The sequence below is a fragment of the Heptranchias perlo genome, chromosome 32 (genome assembly GCF_035084215.1).
Source record: "Heptranchias perlo isolate sHepPer1 chromosome 32, sHepPer1.hap1, whole genome shotgun sequence".
Lineage (NCBI taxonomy): Eukaryota > Metazoa > Chordata > Chondrichthyes > Hexanchiformes > Hexanchidae > Heptranchias > Heptranchias perlo.
Genome location: NC_090356.1, coordinates 16,185,592 through 16,207,478, shown reverse-complemented (window position 1 = coordinate 16,207,478; position 21,887 = coordinate 16,185,592). Strand labels below are relative to the sequence as shown.

Below are 21,887 nucleotides of genomic sequence, written 5' to 3'. Positions count from 1 at the left end.
CTTGGTTTACCATCTCATGTGAAAGACTGCACCTCTAACAGTACAGCATTCCCTCAATACTGCACTGGAGTGTCAGCCTAGATTATGTGCTCGAGTATCTGGAGTGGGACATGAACCCACAACCTTCTGACTCAAGAGGTGAGTGAGCTACCAGTGAACCACGGCTGACACTGTGGAAGTTAGAGATAGGGAGGGACGAGGCCATAGATTTAATCACAAGAATAAGAATTTTAAATCTGATTATAAAAAAATAAAAGAACCAATTCTAAACTGATGCTTCCCATGTATAGTAATATAGGACTTCTGCCTGGGCCAGAAGAACCACAGAAATATGGCTCAGAACAAGGATTTTTTCAATAGATGGGAAACTATGCAACAGATTCTTTAAAAGAGAGTCCAGTCTCTCTCTCCACCCTCCCTATTTTAGATTGGGGTAGGGTGTTCATTTGTATTTGAAGTATGAATGGGTAAGAATCTGTCTAGCCTCTTGTTCTGAAAAAAGACCATTATTGGATTTGTCAAAGACAAGCTCTATCACATCTGCATGGAGGATTCACTCATGCAGTAAAACAGATATGGCAATAAGACGACAATTTCCCAAGGAGGTCAGTTTTCTTTTAGTGCAGCAAATGATCCGGCATATCAAATAGCAGTAACCTTGCTATCAACATCACTGCCTGGGAAAGTCAAAATTATATTGGGATAATCAATTTTGTTCCCTGTCTTGGACAAGTATTCCAATCTGGCATTATTCAACTTCAGGGTGACACAAATATTACAGAATAAAGCAGCCTATAGGGATATCAAACTATCCTTGACTAGCGCAGATTACTAATCTTGGAGTGCATGTTAATTAGGTTTTTACTCATGACTTTCATGTACAATTACACAAGAACATTTACCTAAACATTAGTTGCACACAGTAAGTCAGAGAATAATGTCTCTTTCTTACCTGTTTCTGCTCTTTGTACCTTGTCTCTTGCTTCTGCTTCTCTCTTCTGCACTCTTCCTTTTTTTGCTTGTGTCCTCTTCTGCTTGTTTTTTTCCTTTTGGATGGGAGATGGTGGGTGCCGGTGAAATATTGATGGCTGCAGGCTGTACTTCCCTTGGGGGCTGTGGGGAAAATGTGGCCCTCAGCAGCTTCCTTCACATCCTCCTCCATTACTTGTGCTACCACCTTTTCACCTTCCCATTACACCCATCACTACTCCCCTTTCAACTACAAGCTCAATCTTGTATCATCCCCTTCCTCTACTATCATTCACCTCATCCTTAACCCTTGATTCACTCCCCGAACATGCGGTGAGGCCAGCGTGTTCCCTTCCTCTCCTCTTATACATTCCCCTCAGAACCTGTTTGTTTTCAAAATTTAACATTTTTGTTGTAAAGAAAAGCCTGTTCTCTTTGACATTGTCACACAGATGTTAGCAATTAGAGCATCTACATTTTCTAATTCAACTTTTTTTAAAAAAATGAACTAAAATTACCATGAGGAAAGACATTCTCCTCAGCTTAAAGTGCTTCCAAAAACAAAAAAGGTGGAACAGGTGTGTAATTGATAGTCATTTTTCTCAAACTCTTTTTAAAAAAAAACTTAACATAAACTTTACCTGAATAAAGCTTTTGAAATTTGTCCTCTAAATTTTCTTCAAATAATTTTTTAAAAAAACAATTTAGCAGAAACTGGTAGAAGCTGAAGAAAAATGTTCCAACAGTTCAAATGTTGAATGGTGTTGATGCATCCTGGGAAATTGGGTAACCTGCACATGTTCAGATTGCATAATCAGAATTCAGCTAACATCACAGTTCTGGGCAAAACTATCACATTCAAGCCCAAGCTTTTGGGAGCGACAGAGGCCTTCAAATAAGGGCTTTAATGATTGTATTTAAAGACATAAAAGGCTATTCAATGGATAAATGTAATCATGCTGTTATGAAATATGTATTTTTTTGAATTTTAAAAATTAATTTCAAATGGCAGTTGAAAAATGTTCAGAAAGCATTTTGAGCAATTTGTGAGGAAAAGGTAATACAATGTTATCTAGTGGACAGAGCCTGTAATTACACAGCGACTATAGCCAGTTTACATAAGATATTCCCATTATAAATGTGGACATTAGAATTTATAATGGAAACATTTGATACAAAAGTGTCACAACAGGAAGTAAGGTTTTGAAGACATGAAATTCAGCAGACATACGATTTTTAATAAGATACAAATTAGAAGAGACCGCTCATATGATACTAATAAGAGACTTATGGAATGGGTTATGTAAGGATAAACAAAACTCAGGACATGGGAGTACAAAGGAAATTCAACAAAGAATTGCTGTTTTTTTAGGGTAAGATACAAAACAATATAAAAATATACCATTACAGCACCTGTCTTTCCCCATTGGAAAAAAAAGAGGTTCAAATAAACTCAAGGAACTAAAAGCAAGTAATGATCCATAAATTCATAAGACAATTCAAAAAATTACAAAACAGTTGAGGTACTTACTCTTTATTCCAATTAGTAGTACATAAGAATAATATGGAAACCAATCAGCAGCAACGTTAGTCATCTCTATTGTAAGGGCTGCCGACAGATCTTTAATAATTTGTAAAATTATAGGCATTTCAATCGCAATTTATCAATGACACTCAAAGCACTCATTCATTTCTGCAGTTTAAATATTTCCAATTACAATCCAATTCACAACCAAATAAAAATGCACTGCGTACAAATGCATACACCCTATAGTACAAAATTCAATACACAGTAATTGAAGCTGCAGTCATTTCAAGGTAAAGCTTTAATACAAATATCTGAATAGAGGGCATTTTGTCAAATTCTCCTAAAATTTTAGGTACAACCTCAAATTAGCTTCAATTTTTACTTGGTAAAAGTTTAATTTGTTCCTGTCTTTGAACAGAATTTCACAGCCAATATGTTGCATAAGAATAAGTATTTCATTTTTTCCAGACTGTTTCTTTTTAGTTTTTTTCCCTAACAAGATTTGTAACAGTTCCAATGTGAGGAGTGATTGTTAAACAGTTTCCAATGTATGGCAAAGCTGCAACAATCACCAACTGAAGACATTACTCGTGGAATATAAGCAGCAAGTCTTTCAACAGCTAGCCATAAATTGCAAATTATTGTTTGCCAAACCAGGAATTCCCTTTTTAAAATAGAATCGCTATGCTGTTCAAGATAGTTGTTCCTTAACACTAGTTTTAAAAATAAAAGTTGTGCCAGTAAAGCTGGTATATTGCAATGGCAGCTACCTCAAGTAGCCACTGAACATGTGCAACACCCGAAGCGCATGAAGGTTCAAGGCAGGGGACTCAATTCACAAGCACAAGAAATGATCCAATCTCTGGTTGCCAGGTTTCAAGTAGAAATATAAAAATACACACTTCACAAATCATGGTTAAGGAACAATCCATTTTTACTTTTGTGAAATGGTTTAAAAATAGTTGGTCTGTGTATAAATGTATTGGATAGGAATGTTAACTGTTCATTAAATGGGGTACTTGTATAAATGGGAAACAATGCAATGATGAGTTGACGTTCACATACTGCAGAAGTCTGACTAGATCATTGTGTCATACCTCTTTAAATTTCATTGGTTTCTCTAGCCACCTCCCTTGTACAGTAGAATAGTGTATGGCAAATATAGTTTCACAAGTCAGTCAATACTGTACCTAAGCATAAAATGTAGAAAGCTCACATTTCATATAAGGGCACAGGTCTACAAAAGCTATATCCAGCTATAAAATTCTGTGAAATTTCTGGCTTATTCTCATAATAATTTGCACAAGCATTTTTAATATAAAGTGGATACTGACCTAAGGACTGACTATGATGCATTTTATTTGTGCAGGTAAGTAGTTTATACAAGTTGATATTCAGAACCCATAATACAGAATGTTCATTCACTGCAGCTATCCTAAAACAAATTATTACCTGTGTTAACTCTTAAGAAACTGAGCAAAGCATTTTACATGCTGATCTGGCACTACTTATTGAAACAGCATTTTTATTCTAGATTTATGCCCAAATTCCTCCCTGTTCAAAAATGATTTCAGACCGGCAATGCTGCTCTCTTCCCCAAACCTATGGAAATCTTAGGTGAAAATCAAACCAGATTCCCAGTTCGTACAAAAACTTTTCTCAGAAACTAAGTTTTCTATCGCTATTTCTAATGCAAATTATAGGAGCTACTGTATTAAGCAATTGGTATTCCTATTTATTTAAGGTGCTGTATTAACCGCTTGTGATTCTTTAATTTCTAATGCTGTAAAGTGAGTTGTTACAGAGAGGTTTTGGAAAGACTGGTGCATCACTATGAGAGAGAGAGATGTTTATTTTCTTGTTGTTTACTGCAGTCTGATTTGACGGCTGAGAGTAACTATGGCGTGGAAAATACTTTCACCCAGAAGTATGGACAGCATGAGTAACCAGATTAAAAATAACTTTCTGGGTCCAGGAAGAAACTAGTCATAAATAAATCACCTGTGTGAAATAAGCCAAATTAATAAACCACTAGGTAACCGACACAACTACCATAGTTGAAGTAACAATAAAAACCCAATACATTCTGTAATTCATATGCCAAATAATCAAACGTAATTAAAATTTTGTTTCAGACCATGTACCTTATTTCAAGAATTTCAGTAACCATTTCACTTCACAGCAGATTTACATCTTCTATGTTCGTAACCCACAATACTAAAAATGCAGTGCGCCTAAATTGAAAGGACCATTCTTAATTAGTTTTTTACAACTCCCACCCTTTTCTGTTGTTTGGCAATTCAAATTTTGTTTTTATTTTCTGTTTTTAAGGCTAACTAAGACAAACTTTATAAATCATGTTGAATGTTTCAAGTGTAAACATTTTCCTGGCATTTTTTATTCACCCCTTGAAGGAAAAATACAAAATTTTACAGTCCAACTGCAAAGTTTTAAATGAGGTAAATTGAATATAATTTGATTCTGTCAGTCTATTCTCAAAATTGGCTGCAGAATAAACCAATTGGATTCTAAGTCCAAAAGTCCAATTGCAGCAGGGCAGTGCATGTTGTCACAGGGTTGAGAAGGGTTCAAACTAGTTCAGCCTGTTGTACTTCAGTTAGTGATCTTCTCAATCTCATCAAGGTCATCCGTATCAAGCTTGTCGATTTTCTTGTCTGAAAGAAAATGGTCAACACTGGCTGATTCCACTTAAAAGTACGCTCTTGTCAAGCATCCATCCCTCAATGCTGAAATGCAGACATTAAATCACAGGCCAAAGATTGAAGCTAGAACCTTCCCAGTATGTATGGGTCAGGCACGTGAGTCATTTACCACTCGTACATCAAGGAATTTTAAAACAGGTAACACCCACAAACCAATCATATTTAATAACCATTTAGCTTTTACATCTACCTATCCAGGTGTGTTTCACATCTTGTAAAGTTGACTGTTGATTATCCCCCAAAGGTGGTTTTATTTTAGTGGAATGCCACTGACAGTAGGCATTTGGTTCTGCCACCTTTAATGCTGCACAGAAATATAAAGCTGGCAACCTCTGGATAGGTAATGGCATTGGAGTCGCACGCTGCCGTTGGTTTCCATTTACCTTTCAAGGGCAAGTTTGTTTTGAGGAGCAGAGGCAGCAAACTGGAGGGAAGGGTGCCTGGAGATCACCGGTCTCCCCTTCAGCACTGCTCTCCTGGGACCACATACAGCATTTTTAATATAAAAAGTGTCTTTATTCTCCTTATTAGTTCAATGTATCAGACTAGCAATTTTATCTTTCCCCTTGCTATAGAGCAGAGGTGTGCATGGAATTTTACTTCTGGTTGTAACAGCACAAAAGGATGAAGAGGCTGGATTTCTGATTAGCAGCAAACTAATTGAGCGTGTAAACATCTACCAGTGTTTAGCCGCCTCACTTTCTCTTTGCAAACAAATAGAAGGCACACCTCTTACACCGAACAAGGATTAATAGTAGGATCAGAAGTGCATCAGGAAACATGGACTGGCATGAATCTACCTAAGAACCACAGCAGAGGTTTCTGAGGCCGGCAGCCATGCAGTCGGCGGGCCACAGAACTTGTACACCTGCTACAGCATGTCCCAGAACAACGAATGCTCTAAATCGTACAGACAATATACAGAAAGAATGCCACCACTGACTGGCAATTTGGCGATGTCTCCTACTGAACCTATACATCATACACTTCTGATTACTCACTTTTCAAGCAAACACCTGCATTTTTGAGCAGATGATTTTAATATCCTTTATAAGCTGTAAGCTGCAGCTATTGATTTCCATTGCTCTCTTGGCCAGTTTAGATCTTTAAATTTTTTTGTGTGTATAATGGCAGATGTGGCATTTCTCACAATGAACCAGATGATACACTATTTTACAATGGCAAGAGATTTATACTATGTAACACAACAATGTATAATAGTTGATTCCCTGTGGCAATGTTCCTGGACAAAAAATGATCTCTCTCTTCCTGTAACCGGCTCTCAGCTTCTTTCCCATTCTAATTCTTTTCCTGTTGCTCTCTCTTTCTTTGTCATTGTGCTATCTGTACCATTCTGTCTGACCTTTTCTCATTGTTACTATAAATCCTCCCCTGTCTTCTTTCGTTCATATATCTCCAATGTCTCTGTGTAGCTGTCACACGTGTTCCTTTACTGATGCACTCATTTAGCGCTTGCCTTTTTTAAGGCCTAGGATATGCAGGAAGATGGGAGTAAGAGATGCTAAGCTGGAAATGGGGGGGTGGAGAGCAGCTGTCAGGACTTACAAACAGCCAGTGCTGGCTTTATGAATGTTCTTTGCACTCAAACGAAGGCTCATTAACAGTACTGGAGCCAACTGAAGAGGGGAGGGACTAGAAATGATTGACAACAGCCAATGAGGAGGAATGGAGACATTTAGAAAAAGGCTCACAACACAGGAATAAACCTCTCAAGATTTTTTTTCCCAAGGAATTATGCTGTACAGGTAACTTCATACATAATACGTATTTTATTTAGAATTAATTTTGCATGGGCTTCGCATCTAATAAGTATTACCGTTACCATAAATGTTCAAGCTAGGATAACAATTCAAGATGCTAGCTCAAACCAGCTTAACACATTTTTTGGAACTATGTTCTTGGTTAAGCCTCGTTTTTCATTCATTTTTACACTTTGCTCACTGCTCATCCTCAATTCGTTGCTTGAATGGTAGGTTTCTAGCTTCCTTGCTTGCTTTTTATTTGTACATTACCTACTGAGTTCCAATTTGTTACTTTTTATGAATATGAAATCAGGAGGCCCGATGTGATGTTGTTAAGCGAGTTGGATGATAAGCGGTTTTAAGGAGTTCTGCTGCTAAGGTGGAAATGTTTTTCTTTAAAGCCACTGAGTCTAACAGTTAAGTAGGTAGAGCCTTGAATTAATCAAGAGTTTAATTGTTCTTCTGGCTGCGTTAGAATCTAGGATGAAATGTAATAATCTACAGACACTGCAGCCTAGATTTCATGGTCACTGCTATTTTAACACCAGTGTTAACCCAATTGGAAAATCTAGACCTTTGACTCTTGTGTCAATGAGGCATTTTTTGTTAATGAGGGAGTTTCTCTGTACATTCGAAATGATTGGCTTTTTTTTTCAAACAAAAATATTGCTGCAAGAAATTTGCCTATTAAATGTGATGTGACGGACAGGAAATGCCCGCATACCTCATAAATAATAATAGGTGTGGATCACATGAGGCTTTAAGCAGCTGAAATTTATTTACAAACAAGCTGTGTCCTTCGGGGAACAAAACCTTTTACAAGAGGTATTGGTAAATCAGAAAACCTGGCAGTTTGGAGTGGGGAAGAACAGCTTTCATTTTATAATTTAATGTATATCTGAATGTCTTCAGTCCAATACTGCAGTACATGTTTTAGGATACTACCGTGGAATTTGAATTGAATAGTTAGAACAATTCAAAGTTAGTCTTCATGGTAGTTGGAATTTATTCAATTTAATAGGATAATTCACCACTTATTTCATCTCAGGTTTTGTAAAATGCGACTTTATCTTCCTCACGGCTACAATAACGGAGTCAGAAGACTTAAAAAGAACTTTAAAAAACTAAATGACGTACTAAAATGGTCCTGGATTCGGTTGAGGATGTTCATGCTGTATTTGCTGTCCACCATGTTAATAGCCAAGCCACGTTTGCCAAAACGTCCGGTTCGCCCAATCCTGTGAAGATATGTCTCACAGTCTGGATTACCATCCTTATCCACGGGAAGGTCAAAGTTTATGACAACGGAGACCTGCTCAACATCAATACCTGGTTTGAAATTAAGAAAATCACAAAGTTTCATCAAACAGCCAGTTTCTTATCTGGAGATTACAAAAGAATTTCATAAAATATAAACAGGATATCCTCCAATGAGAGTGGCAGTGGTGATGGGGAAGATTGTAGAGTATTTTGGATGATGAGCAAAACATAAAGGCTGATTCATATATATCAAGTTATAAAAGTCTGTAAACAACATTTACCTACTCCCTTCATTCTCTTCCCTTTTTTGAAGGTGGCAACTCAGGCTAGGGCACTGTTCTACGTGCCCTCCATTATTTTGGCTACTCTTCATGTTTGAGTCTTGATAACAAGCTACTCAACTGTCTGTGTATGAGTGTGGATGGATGAACGAATGAAGGAAACATCACAGTCTAACCCCTTCTTCACTAGCTTCCATATAACAAATTTCACTTCTATAGCACCCCTTAACATAGAAAACATTCCAAGGTGCTTTACAAAGATTAAGGAAAGAGAGAGATTAGGAACTAATCAAGTGCATGGTCAAAAAATGGGTTTTAAGAAGGTTTTTAAAGGCGTTGAAAGAAATGGAGAGGTAGAGGAGTTTAAAGCATGAGTTTCAGAGAGCAGGATTGAGGGCTTGGCCACCAATGGTGGGGCAGAGATTCAGGAGTCAGAGGACACAGTCCTCAGGAGGGGATATACAGCTGAAATAAGTTACAAAGATAGGAGGGTGAAAGGAGTGAAAATGAGGTTGATGATTCTAAATTTAGTATACTGAGGGATGGGGAACCAGTGCAAGTTAGTGAGGATGGGGGAAGACAGTGCAGAGCGGGTTATGGACAACTGAGTTTTGGGCAAATTGAAATTTATGTAGGTTGACACTTAGGTGACCAGCAAAGTTGACATTTGGGAAGTGCAGTCAAGGTGACAAAGGCGGGGTTAAGAGTTTTAGCAGCAGAGGTGCTGAGGCAGGTAAAGTTGTGGTCTTGGTAATGGATAGTATGTGGTGTTTGAAGTTCAGCTCTGAGTTGATAAGGATGCCAAGGATTCCTATGATCTAATTGAGCCTGAGCAAGTGGCTGGGGAAGGCAATGGAATTTGTGCTATCAAAGCAGAGTTTATGGCAGGCCCTGACAACAGTGGCTTTGGTCTTCCCACTGTTTAATTGGAGAAAAATACTGACTCATCCATGAGGAACCCAATTTCAAACAAAACCAAAATGCTTACGATTATTTGAAAAGTAACACAGCAGTCTGTGTACACTTAAATCAAAATCCAGAAATCTACTATCAATATCTTTCAAACTGTAGGCATAATGCTGATTTTCTAATAAAACTCAGTTATATTAAACATGATAGATTACCTCTTTAATAGGGTTTTCTTCATCCTTTGAATGATATGTAACCCCCACCACAGTAGTATAGCCTAGCTTGATAGGTTCTGGAGATGTCATGTTCTGAGTATGCACAAGTAGATGTTGGCAGGGTGCTTCTGCTGTGACACATTGTCTCGCCTACTCCTGTGTCGAATAAAGTACCAGGATCTGCACCATGGTACCAATTCTTCTGACCTGAACCAGTCGCTTACCACAATCTATCCCAAAATTGAATGGGTGGGATTACATATGGCGGATGCACATCATTTAAAGAACGAACACACCCCACCACATAATCAATCTATCTTCTTCATTCTGAATTCTCCAAATGCAGCAGCATACCAAAGTAGCACAAAACATAGGAACTGGAGTAGGCCATTCAGCCCCTCGTGCCTGCTCCGCCATTTGATAAGATCATGGCTGATCTGTGATCTAACTCCATATACCTGCCTTTGGCCCATATTCCTTAATACCTTTGGTTGCCAAAAAGCTATCTATCTCAGATTTAAATTTAGCAATTGAGCTAGTATCAATTGCCGTTTGCGGAAGAGAGTTCCAAACTTCTACAACCCTTTGTGTGTAGAAATGTTTTCTAATCTCGCTCCTGAGAGGTCTGGCTCTAATTTTTAGACTGTGCCCCCTACTCCTAAAATGAGAAAGTTGAAGCCTCTGTGGAGGAGCCATATATTAACCGTCAGGGCCAATCTGCCAAAAACATTGCAATGGGCTGCAGTTAACCCTAGCCAGTAATAATCAGTAAATGTTTGAGTACGCTCCACGTGATAGCAGTATTCTTGCTATCAATTGGAACTTGACTGAGAGATACCCAGGAAGCAGCCGTGGAATGGAATAGCCATTGGGAATGGGACCCGGAATGGGGTCTGCCTCCTGGTCCTTTTACTTGCCAAGATGCTAGCAGAGTAGGATGCAATTAGCCATCCATTTGGCCATCCAATCTTAACTACAGTTTGCTTTTGGTCTTTGAGCCACAGGAAATAGTAAACTGTTGAGATTTTCTTGCCATAAACTTTGGTGATAAAAGGCCCAACATGAGAAGCAAAAAAGTTTCAGCTGGGAAAGAAACAACACTCTTGGAGTACGAGGCCACTCGCAGCACTGTGCAACCAAAACTTCACCACCATGTTTTCATGTACGTTCTCAACTTGTGGTTTTCCCCAAAACCAACAACCTTTGGTGTGTGGAAGATGCATAATGAAGCCTGTTTTTAATTAAGGACTCTTAAATTCTGCTTGAGCAGCATCTCATAACTTACCTCTTGCGCAGACGTTAGTTGTGACAAGTACTTTCTCTTTGCCATCTCGGAAACGCTGGATCACTGCAGCTCGCTGCTCCACCATCATCTCTCCGCTCAGCAGCGCTACCTGATGGCCTTCTTTCGACAATTCTGCTGCCAGCCAACCAGCAGTCTTGCGAGTCTGCAAGTAAAATAGCAGGTCAAATAGTCAATTTACATATAAATCAAGAAAACTTTTAAATGTAAACTAGCCATTATATGGACAGAAAAAAAAGATATTGCTGATGGACGTTTGTAATTAAAATGTCTCTAGATAGGTGGTTTGCAAACCTCAGCTGGTTTTAGAAAGAGCAGAATCATACAGCACAGAAGGAGGCCATTCAGCCCAATGTGCCTGTGCTGGCTCTTTGAAAGAACTATCCAATTAGTCCCATTCCCCTGCTCTTACCCCATAGCTCTGCAATTTTTTCCACTTCATGTATTTATCCAATTCCCTTTTGAAAGTTACTATTGAAGCTGCTTCCACCACCCTTTCAAGCAGTGAATTCCAGATAACAACTCGCTGTGTAAAAAAAAAATTCTCATCTCCCTCCTGGTTCTTTTGCCAATCATCTTAAATCTGTGTTCTCTGGTTACCGACCCTCCTGCCACTGGAAACAGTTTCTCCTTATTTACTCTATCAAAACCCCATATAATTTTGAAGACCTCTATTAAATCTCTCCTTAACCTTCTCTGCTCTAAGGAGAACAATCCCAGCTTCTCTAGTCTCTCCACATAACTGAAGTCCCTCATCCCTGGTACCATTCTAGTAAATCTTCTCTGCACCCTCTCCATGGCCTTGACATCCTTCCTAAAGTGTGGTGTCCAGCATTAGACACGATACTCCAGCTGAGGCCTAACCAGTGATTTATAAAGGTTTAGCATAACTGCCTTGCTTTTGTACTCTATGTTCTGCCAACTTCAAAGATTTGTGTACGTAAACTTCCAGAAAGTGGCCGGAGGACTGCTGCCTGCACCATACTAGTGGACAGGACTGGTAGGCAAGGCTTAAGGATTAGCACTGCAGAATACTCACATGACAGAAGATCATGGCCTGTGCTATGGTAATTGCTCCATAGATGTTGCACAGAGCGTGGTATTTCTCTTCCTTGTTGTTACACAGCACATAATATTGCTTAATTGTATCCAAGGTTTCTTCCTCTCGCTTCAACTTGATAATGTTAGGATCAGGAACAACCTTTTGGGCGAATTTCCACACAGACTCTTCAAATGTAGCTGAGAACAGCAGCATCTGACAGTATTTAGGCAACATCCTGGGAATGGGAAGGAAAATTAAAATGATCCGGCTAATTTCATTACTTATATATTTGCACCAGCCAATTTTCACAATCAACACATTCACCTTTAGGACCTGGGTTCAAACCCAGCAGTGATTAAGGAAATTAAAATCTCAATAACTGTAATGCATGAATTAAAGTGATTTGGACAATCTTAACCCAGTTCCTACTGATCACAATTCTACAACACAAACTGATCATAATTTGTCACTAATTTACAATCTCATTCAGAGAGGCTATGAGGGTGGTTATAATGGGGACTAAAACTGTTACATTGGCATAATAAGCAGGCACTCAGAAGTGGAGGTTAAAGTAGGCTACTGGGGCAGTACAGAGTGAAAGTAATTCCAAGTCCACTCTTACCCCTATATCGAATGATGCTTGCTTTCTTGTAAAACTGCTCTAAGCACACAGATGTATGCTTTCAATCCTATAATCTGATAACCTACCTCTGAATTCTAATGCTCTGGTCTTGGTGTCCTTGAGTTGCAATCATGACATCAGCCTCATCCAGGACAAAAACTTTAATTTTCTTAGTATCTATGAATTTCAGCTTTGTGCACCAGTCCATAACTGTCCCAGGTGTGCCAATAACAATTTGTTCTGAAATCCTCTGACCCTTCTCAACTGGAAACAGAAAATATATTCAATTATATGATCCAAAGCATCCAAGTTAAGTAAAACTGCCTCCTATTCCGTATCTACCCATCTATATTCAGATGGGACAGTAATACAACTTTTGAAGGAAAACTATAATGAAAACTTATTAAAAATATATTCAAGAGTTACCCCAGTATTGCCTACTTCCAAAGATAAAAAATAAACTTAATTGTGTTTAATTTCATAATTTTTAAATCCACAATCACCCTTACCATGTATCAGTAAGATTATGGATTCTAAGAACTCTACAAAAAAATGATTTAAAAAATTTATTCTGGGGTTATGGGCATCGCTAGCAAGGCTGCATTTATTGCCCATCCCTAGTTGCCCTTGAGAAGGTGCTGGCAGTGCACGTGGTGAAGGTCTTAATCTTTTTTGTAGTAGCTTGCTTGGCCTCTTCAGAGGGCAGTTAAGAGTCAACCATGTTGGTGTGGGACTGGAGTCACGTGTAGGCCAAATCGGGTAAGGTTTCCTTTCCCTAAAGGAATTTGGTTTTTACAACAATCCGACAGCTTCATGGTCACTTTTACATGATACCAGCTTCTTATTCCAGATTTATTTAGTTTTTTTTTAAGAAACTGAATTCAAATTCACAAACTGGTGGAATTTGAACACACATTCTCTAGATTACTGGTCCGGTAACATAACCATTATGCTACCGTACCCATCTTATAATGTGCAATTACAAGATGTATGATAATACAGGAAAATGAATATACCAAACCCCCTCGCCCCATTCAAAATGCTGCCCTTCAGTAGGACATCTTTTTACACTTTTCAGGAGGTTGAATATTTGTGTAATATTTTATTTTCACTCTCCCATCTTATTGTGATGTACCACTGAGCCATACAGATCAGTAAGACACCACGTTTAATCACTGATCTATGTTGATTTCGACAATATTAGCCAGAGCACTGCAATTGCCCTCAGTAGCCACAAATTAAACAGTAAAGAGATGATAAAAATTCCTGCTCTTGATTATCATCCACTAAACCTTGTTGGAAATATGTATGTGTGGACTCATTGGGGTACACTGTGATGGCTTCCATGTTGAAATACTTCACCAACACTATCACTGTTTAAGCTCATACATCTCACTTCAGAGAGGTACTATAGCACAGGTAACTACTTCTAGCACAGCAGAAGTAAGAGAAGAAAAGTCAGAGGGAGAGCGAGTGTGAGTGAGGGCGCATGCAAGAGAAAGAGGGAAGAAGGTTATTTCCGCTCATCATTGAATAGCTCCAAAAATGAGCTGGGGGGTGGGTGGAATATAATGATATCACTACAATTACTGGATAGCTGTTTACCAGTTAAAAGGTAAATTATGAAATGTAGATAAGATATCTGCTAACAAACCAGCATATTCAAAAACAATTTCATGAGTTCATAGTATCATAATAGGTGTAGCACAGGAGGTGACCATTCAGCCCATTGTGCCTGTGCCGGCTCTTAGAAAGAGCTATCCTATTAGTCCCATTCCCCTGTTCTTTCCACACAGCCCTGTAAATTTTTTCCCTTCAAGTATTTATCCAATTCCCTTTTGAAAGTTACTATTGAATCTACTTCCATCACCCTTTCAGGCAGTGCATTCCAGATCATAACAACTCGCTGCGTAAAAAAATGTTTCCTCATGTCACCTCTGGCTCTTTTGCCGATCACCTTAAATCTGTGTCCTCTGGTTACCAACCCTTCTGCCACAGGAAACAGTTCCTCCTTATTTACTCTGTCAAAACCATATGCTTTTTTAAACGTCCTTCTCAACTTGTCTTGCCACCTTCAAAGATTTGTGTACGTACGCCCCCGTTAATTATTATAACTGCCTACCACAAGGAATTTAGACAACATGCCTGGTGATCCTAAATAAGGTTATCTTTTCCTGATTAAAGCGCAACTAGCATTGAGCAATTGGGGCAGTGGTGTTACAGCCCTATGTCCGACAAGCATCACATCTAGCGAGACTCTGTGCCAGCAGGGAAGCCGTGAGAAATTATCTCAGGTGTGTAATGCGGTCCTGGACCGTAGAGACAAGTAAAATCCCCAGTTCAATCCTGGTCTTCATTGATATAGCAAATCTCGGCCGGGGGGTGCTTGGAGTACTACAATATCCTTGCACGAGGGAAATCATATTATTTCTTGGCTTATGTTTGCAATTTCTTTGCTAAAAATACAAAACATTTGCAGTATGCAAAAACTTTCCACATCTGCCTGGATAAACATGAGCTGATTCTGCAAAAGTTCACTGTCTATGTTCGGCTGACAGATACTGAGTAGCTGACATCATGTAATGCATATAATAGAGGTTCGATTTTCTCCGCTAATAAACTGCATTCCATTGCTATTTAGTATATGCTTACTTCTTCCACACAATTCAAGTAGTGCCAGCCTTGACTCAGCAGTATCACTCTCGCCTCTGAATTAGAAGATCTTAAGTTTAAGCCCCACTCCAGAGTTCTCAGCACATAATCTAGGTTGAGATTTCAGGACAGTACTGACAGAGATGCCATCTTTCAGACAAGATGTTAAACTGAGTGCGTGTCTGCCCTCTGGTGGACAGAAGAGATCCCATGGCACTAATCGAAGAAGAGTGGGGGAGTTCTCCCAATGTGCTGGCCAACATAATCCCTCAACTAACATCACCAAAGACAGATTATCTGGTCATATATCTCAATGCTGTTTGTGGGATCTTGCTGTATGCAAATTCACTGCCATGTTTCCCAACATTACAATAGTGACTACACTTCAAAAGTACTTCATTGACTGTGAAGTGCTTTGGGACGTCCTGATGTCACGAAAAGCACTATTTAAAAGCAAGTTATCACTTTTTGTCTTTATTAACCACAGAAAGAAAAACAATTTTACTCCAAGACTGTGCTATACTACTAGCTATACATCAAAACATTAGCCACACCCTCAATGCACCAACCCCAAATAAAACTGAACAAAGCATCAAAGCCAGGGAAGTGGAAAATAAATAACTGCTGCAATTAAAACTGTCTAATATAACTGCACAACTGCATATCAAATTTAGTGCACTTATTGGATAATTGATTTTTTAAAAAAAATAGCTGGATTGAGCAGCAGCAAACTTAAACCAGTTCTGCTGGTCTGACTACCGCCTGCTACCCAACAGGATTTCAGATCTGACTAAATTTAAATGAAGGTTTACTACATGGAGGAGAATCACTCAAAAGGATCATTTTAAAATTGTTTAAAAACCTTAAATTTATAAAATATTCAGCATTTAATTTTTTTTAAAAAGGTTAGTGTACCACAGTTGTAGCTTTGCAATGCTTTTGCTTAAGTAAATCAATATCAGCGTTCTCTTCCCTCCTCTTTAGGTCTCCATGCTCTAAAGCACCATACCCCACCGGCAACGTGATCAGTCTTTGGGCTTCTGGGTCTCTGCCAATGGCACATACCAGATGCCGAGGAGATTCACAAGCATAGCCCGAAGAGAATCTCCATTCCCCAGACAAGGGCCCACTTTCCCCCTTATGTCAACAGTGTGTGGCATCATGAGCAAGCTGGAGCACCATTCATCTTTTCCATATTTTACTTGTTTATAATCATGTATATGGAGAAACATAAAAGGGAATAAATCAAGCAAACGTGGTATGGTGTATCAAGGTCTGGGAGCACTGCAACTATTCAGGTATGCTTAGCATTATTTAAAAAAATCAAAAATCCTTTGCATATTTTGTATAAAAACCACCACATAGATAGGGCTCTCAAATTCTAAAAGGATGTCATAATTTTTTACATGTACAATAAACCTTCTTTAAACCTCATTTTACAACAACTAGGTGTAAAAGGAATGCTACATTGCACATTTAATTTGCCTTGTGTGTAGACATTTTTGCTTCGTTTTGTTGCAAGCCCCTCACCTCGCCACTGTACACCTTACTCCAGCAGAGGGCAGAATGGTTCAGGCAATAGGTTTCCAACATTCTTCCCTCAGTGCTTCTCTAATCAGCTTACAGGAGCCCCAATTCAAGCCAGTCAAGGTCGCTGTAGCGCCCCACCTCCACCCTATGAAATGCTATGCTTCCATGCTGGACTCTGACTCAGCATCTTTGCCAAACAGTGATAAAATTCACCCAATTAGGGCAGGTAAATCTGAGTGAAAGCAAACCCTGGAACTCAGTCTGGTTAGAAGGAAAGTACTCGACTTGCACTAGCCAGCCAACTCAGTTACATTTTTATAATAGATTGAAAATATAGAACATCATTAGAGTGCAGAAATGGTTCCTGGCTCCTGCTTCAGCAAAGCCTCAAATTTAAAATTCTCATCCGTGTGTTCAAATCTCTCCATGGCCTCGCTTCTCCCTATCTCTGTAACCTCCTCAAGTCCTACAACCCTCCGAGAACTCTGCATTCCTCCAATTCTGGCTTCTTGTGTATCCCCGATTTCTTTTGCCCCACCATTGGTAGTCATGCCTTCAGCTGTCTAGGCCCCAAGCTCTGGAATTCCATCCCTAAACCTCTCCATCTCTCCCTCCTCCTTTAAGACCCTCCTTAAAACCTACCTCGTTGACCAAGCTTTTGGTCACCTGTCCTAATATCTCATGTGGCTGTGTGTCAAATTTTGTCCGATAACGCTCCCGTGAAGTGCCTTGGGACGTTTCATTATGTTAAAGGCGCTATATAAATGCAAGTTGTTGTTGAGACATCTTTCAAGAATTTTTAGCTCATTCTAAGACAAATTCAAGTACCTCTGAAAATCTTGGACAATCAATAAGAGAGCATAGTGAGAATTCATCTGAGTCTCTCACATTAAGCACTGTTGACCAGTGGCTCTGACAGCACAACTAGCATTCGAAATGACTATCAAGCAGCTAACAAAAGAACGATTAAAATAAATACACAGCCACAGACAAAGACGACAATTATACAGAAGCAATTGAAATTCATGAACCAGCACTACTAATCTGTAAGCTACATTTTAACATGTTTCTACTTTATCCTTTATTCAAAAGAGCACCATTACTGTCAATGTGAATGCTTAGTTATACACTAGTTCACAAGTTTATGACGAGCTCAAATAGTAAGACCATCAGACTAAAAATGGATATTGGAAAAGAAACCCCAGCAACATTCTTCCAAAGAAACCCAGAACACGTGCAAGCCAAGCAAGTTCTGACTGACACTCTAGCCATGCATAAAGGTTAAAATCGACCAGAAATGCTGGAACATAGGAACACCTTTCTACGTGGTTCCAAAATACAAATAGTCTAGTCATTCACGTTAGGAAAACTTCTGAAACCGACTGAAAATCATTAAGAGATGTGCAGTCTTTCACCCAAAATGCATTAAAGTTGTATCAAGGAAGCTTTCACTCAAATGCCAGCATATATTACTTCAAATTATGTTGTACAACTATACTGCCATAAAATAACAAACCTTCATTTATATATCACCTTATTGTAATCTAAGGACACCCCAAAATGCTTCACATCTGATGAATTACCTTCGAAGTGCAATCACTGTTATTTTGTAGGGAAATCTGGCAGCCAAATTGTGCACAGCAAAATCTCACGAATTGCAAATGACCAACTAATCTGTTTTTGCTGGTGCTGATTCAGAGAAGAATGTCAGCCAGGACACCTAGAGAGCTCCTTGCTCTTGTTCAAATAGTGCCATAGGTTTTTTTTCACATCCAACTGAACAGTCAGATGGGGCTTCAATTTATCATCTTAAGGGAAGATGGAACCTTTGACAATGCATCACTCCCTCAGTACTACATTGGAGTGCTAGCCTAGATTACGTGCTCAAGCCCTGAAGTGGGTTTGCACCCACAACCTCCTGGTTCAGAGGAAAGTGCGCTACCAACTGAACCATGGAGATACAGAAACCTCCAAAGTACAAATAACTACTCAGTGCAGTAAGGAATTAAACAATGCAGATAGCAATCATATGCCAAGAGCAAACATAAAAAAATGCACCTGAACAAGTGTGCAGCACCTCAATAGTAAAATAAATCTAATCATCAATTACTCTACAACCTACCTCTTATTAATTCCAATATGTAGCATGCAATGCAACTACGATCATACTCACTCTTATCAATTACAGTGTTGTTCAAGCCCAATACATTATTCAGTGACAATGCTGATGCAAACATATCTGCAGCTACACAATCGAGAAAACAGGTAACTAGATTCTCATGGTGTTTCTCATAAATTGGAGTATATGTTGTTTTATAAAAAGAGAAGCATTATACCATGAAACACACAATGCATTACTGTAAAATAATACAGTTGATCCTCTAGAGTAGCTCATTTACAATTAGGGGAAAAATATTGGTTAATTTTTCCTGTAACGGTCCCACTCTAATATCTTCTGTTTTGTTATCTATATCTTCCACGCTTTGTCTGATTCTTTCTGTACTCCCATTAGATGCTTTCATTGCTATTTCTGTATCTTTGAGTTGCCTCTAATTCTGACTCTCTCACCATCAGCCATGGCTCAGTGGTAGCACTCTCACCTGAGTCAGAGGGCTGTTTAACTCCAGAGACTTGAGCACATAATCTAGACACACTGCAGTGCAGGTGGACGTTAAAGATCCCATGGCATTATTTTGAAGAGCAGGGGAGCTCTCCCCGGTCTCTTGGCTAATATTTATCCCTCAACCATCACTACTAAAAAATAGATGGTCTGGTCATTATCACATTGCTGTTTGTGGGACCTTGCTGTTCACAAATTGGCTATCACGTTTCCTACATTACAACAGTGACTACACTTCAAAAATACTTAATTGGCTGTAAAGTGCTTTGTGACATCCTGAGGTCGTGAAAGGCGCTATATAAATTATAGACAATTTTACAACACCAAGTTATAGTCCAGCAATTTTATTTTAAATTCACAAGCTTTCGGAGGCTTCCTCCTTCGTCAGGTGAACATCGTTCACCTGACGAAGGAGGAAGCCTCCGAAAGCTTGTGAATTTAAAATAAAATTGCTGGACTATAACTTGGTGTTGTAAAATTGTCTACAATTGTCAACCCCAGTCCATCACCGGCATCTCCACTATATAAATTAAGTCTTTCTTTCATTCTCTCCCTTTGCATTAATCTGCTATTAATTTCTTTTCTTGATTGTGGAGCAAACATGTTCATATCAGCAATGTCACTGAAGAATGTATTTGATCTGAACAAAACTGCACTTTATCTGCTTACTCTCTATCATAGAGGCGGCGCGGACTTGATGGGCCGAATGGCCTCCTTCTGTACTGTAACCTTTATGATTCTATCCATTTCTCAGTTTGCTTTCTCTCTGCATCGCTCTATATGGATGGTACTCTGCATACCTTACATACATTTTATTTCTGTAACTCCCTTCCTGACCCCCACACTGGCTAACAATCAATGGCTCCCTTTTCACTTCAACACTACTGTTATCACCACCTCTCCTCAAAAAAAAACTCATCCTCAATCCTTCCATCCTTGCCAATTACCTTCCCATCACCAACTTCCCTTTCTTCTCCAAGATCCGTGAATGTGTTGCTACCTCCCAGCTTAATGCTCATCTCTCCCATACTCTGTTCAAATTCCTGCTGTTCACTTTCCACCCTTTTCACAGTACAGAATAGGCCTTAACCAAAGTCACGAATGGCATATTGTGACCGCAGTACTTTGACACGGTTGATGTGCTATTCTTCTCCATCGTCCAGTTTCCATAGGACAGCCCCCATTAGGTTCCATTCCTACCTCTATGAATGTAGCTAGCGTATCTCAGGTAATGGCTTCTCTTTCTTCCCCTGCACCATGACCTCTGAAGTTCCCCAAGGATGATCTGTCTTTGTTCCCTCCTCTGTTCCTTATGTGTGTTGCCCCTTGGTCACATCATCGGTAGGCACGGGGTCAGCTTCCACATGCATGCGAATAACATCCACCACTACTTCGACCATCTCTATGCTGTTAGACAACTTGTCTGACATCTTGGATGAGACGCAACCTCTTCCATTGGAAAAAAATGAAGATATTGTTTTTGGCCCCTGCCACAAACTCCACTCCCTTGCCATTGATTCTATTCCCCTCCCCGATCACTGTTTCAGGCTCAACCAGGCTGTTTGCAAGCTTGGTGGGGACAGGACGCCTTCGACCTGAAACCGGCCTGCAGCCCTGGCCAGATACCATTCTGCATCTGCTATCCAGTACCTGGAACTCACTCTGCAGCCTGCCATCCACAAGCAAGTCTACAGCCTTGACTGGATCTCATCTGGGACCCACTTGCTGGATTCCTCCCCATACCTGCTCCCTCCATTGGAATATACAGCATGAGGCTTGCTTCCCTGCCATGTTACCTACCATCTCCCACCTAAACGAAAGAGAAAAAGACGCAGAAGCTAAAGACATAGAAACAGAAAAAAGGAGTGAGGCAAAAAAAAGAGAAAGAGAAGCAAAAGAGGAGACACACAGAGAGAAGCAGTAACACAAAGGCAACAAAGACAATATGCTCTGACTTACCATGAGCAATGTCACGGAGACCAACTAATTACTAATAAAATGATTCCACATGCTTTTACTATAGAAATCAATTATGGAAACTAAAATGCACCACACTGCAATGGGTTGGATCTCATTTTATCATATATAAGATGTCTTAATAGTGTTTAAATATACTGTTTTATAAGAATAGAAGTCTCATACCATGTAATGCACAATATATTATTCTGCTATGGTTGAACTTTATCTCTTTAAGACACTTTGTCCTTTTAAATAAACGCAAGTTCAAGACACTCAGGGATTGACTGTTTGGTCAGGGAACTTGTATATCTTTATCCATCATTAAAATACCTATAGCAGTTACAAGGTTATTTAGTTTATAATTATAATAAACTAATCAAGCTTTACTCTAGTAGTTTATCATATTATCTAATCCCTTCTGATTGGATAATTGCCTTATCATCAGTCGAAGCCATTATTTTCTGGAATATTTTCAGCAAGGGATAAACAAATGAAATAGCTAAATATGTAA

General features: G+C 39.2%; 1 protein-coding gene across 1 annotated transcript in view; it reads right to left on the bottom strand.

Moving 5' to 3' along the window:
* Nucleotides 1-2,487: 2,487 nt before the first annotated feature.
* The window catches only part of ddx19a (DEAD-box helicase 19a), a 45,488-nt gene continuing 26,088 nt past the window's right edge, over nt 2,488-21,887 (bottom strand). The window contains exons 8-12 of the mRNA XM_067970473.1: nt 12,702-12,879; nt 11,991-12,228; nt 10,934-11,096; nt 8,121-8,312; nt 2,488-5,172 (exon numbers count right to left, since the gene is read on the bottom strand). Coding sequence (XP_067826574.1) covers nt 5,111-5,172; nt 8,121-8,312; nt 10,934-11,096; nt 11,991-12,228; nt 12,702-12,879 — 833 coding nt within the window. The 3' untranslated portion in view covers nt 2,488-5,110. The remainder of the gene's footprint in view (nt 5,173-8,120; nt 8,313-10,933; nt 11,097-11,990; nt 12,229-12,701; nt 12,880-21,887) is intronic.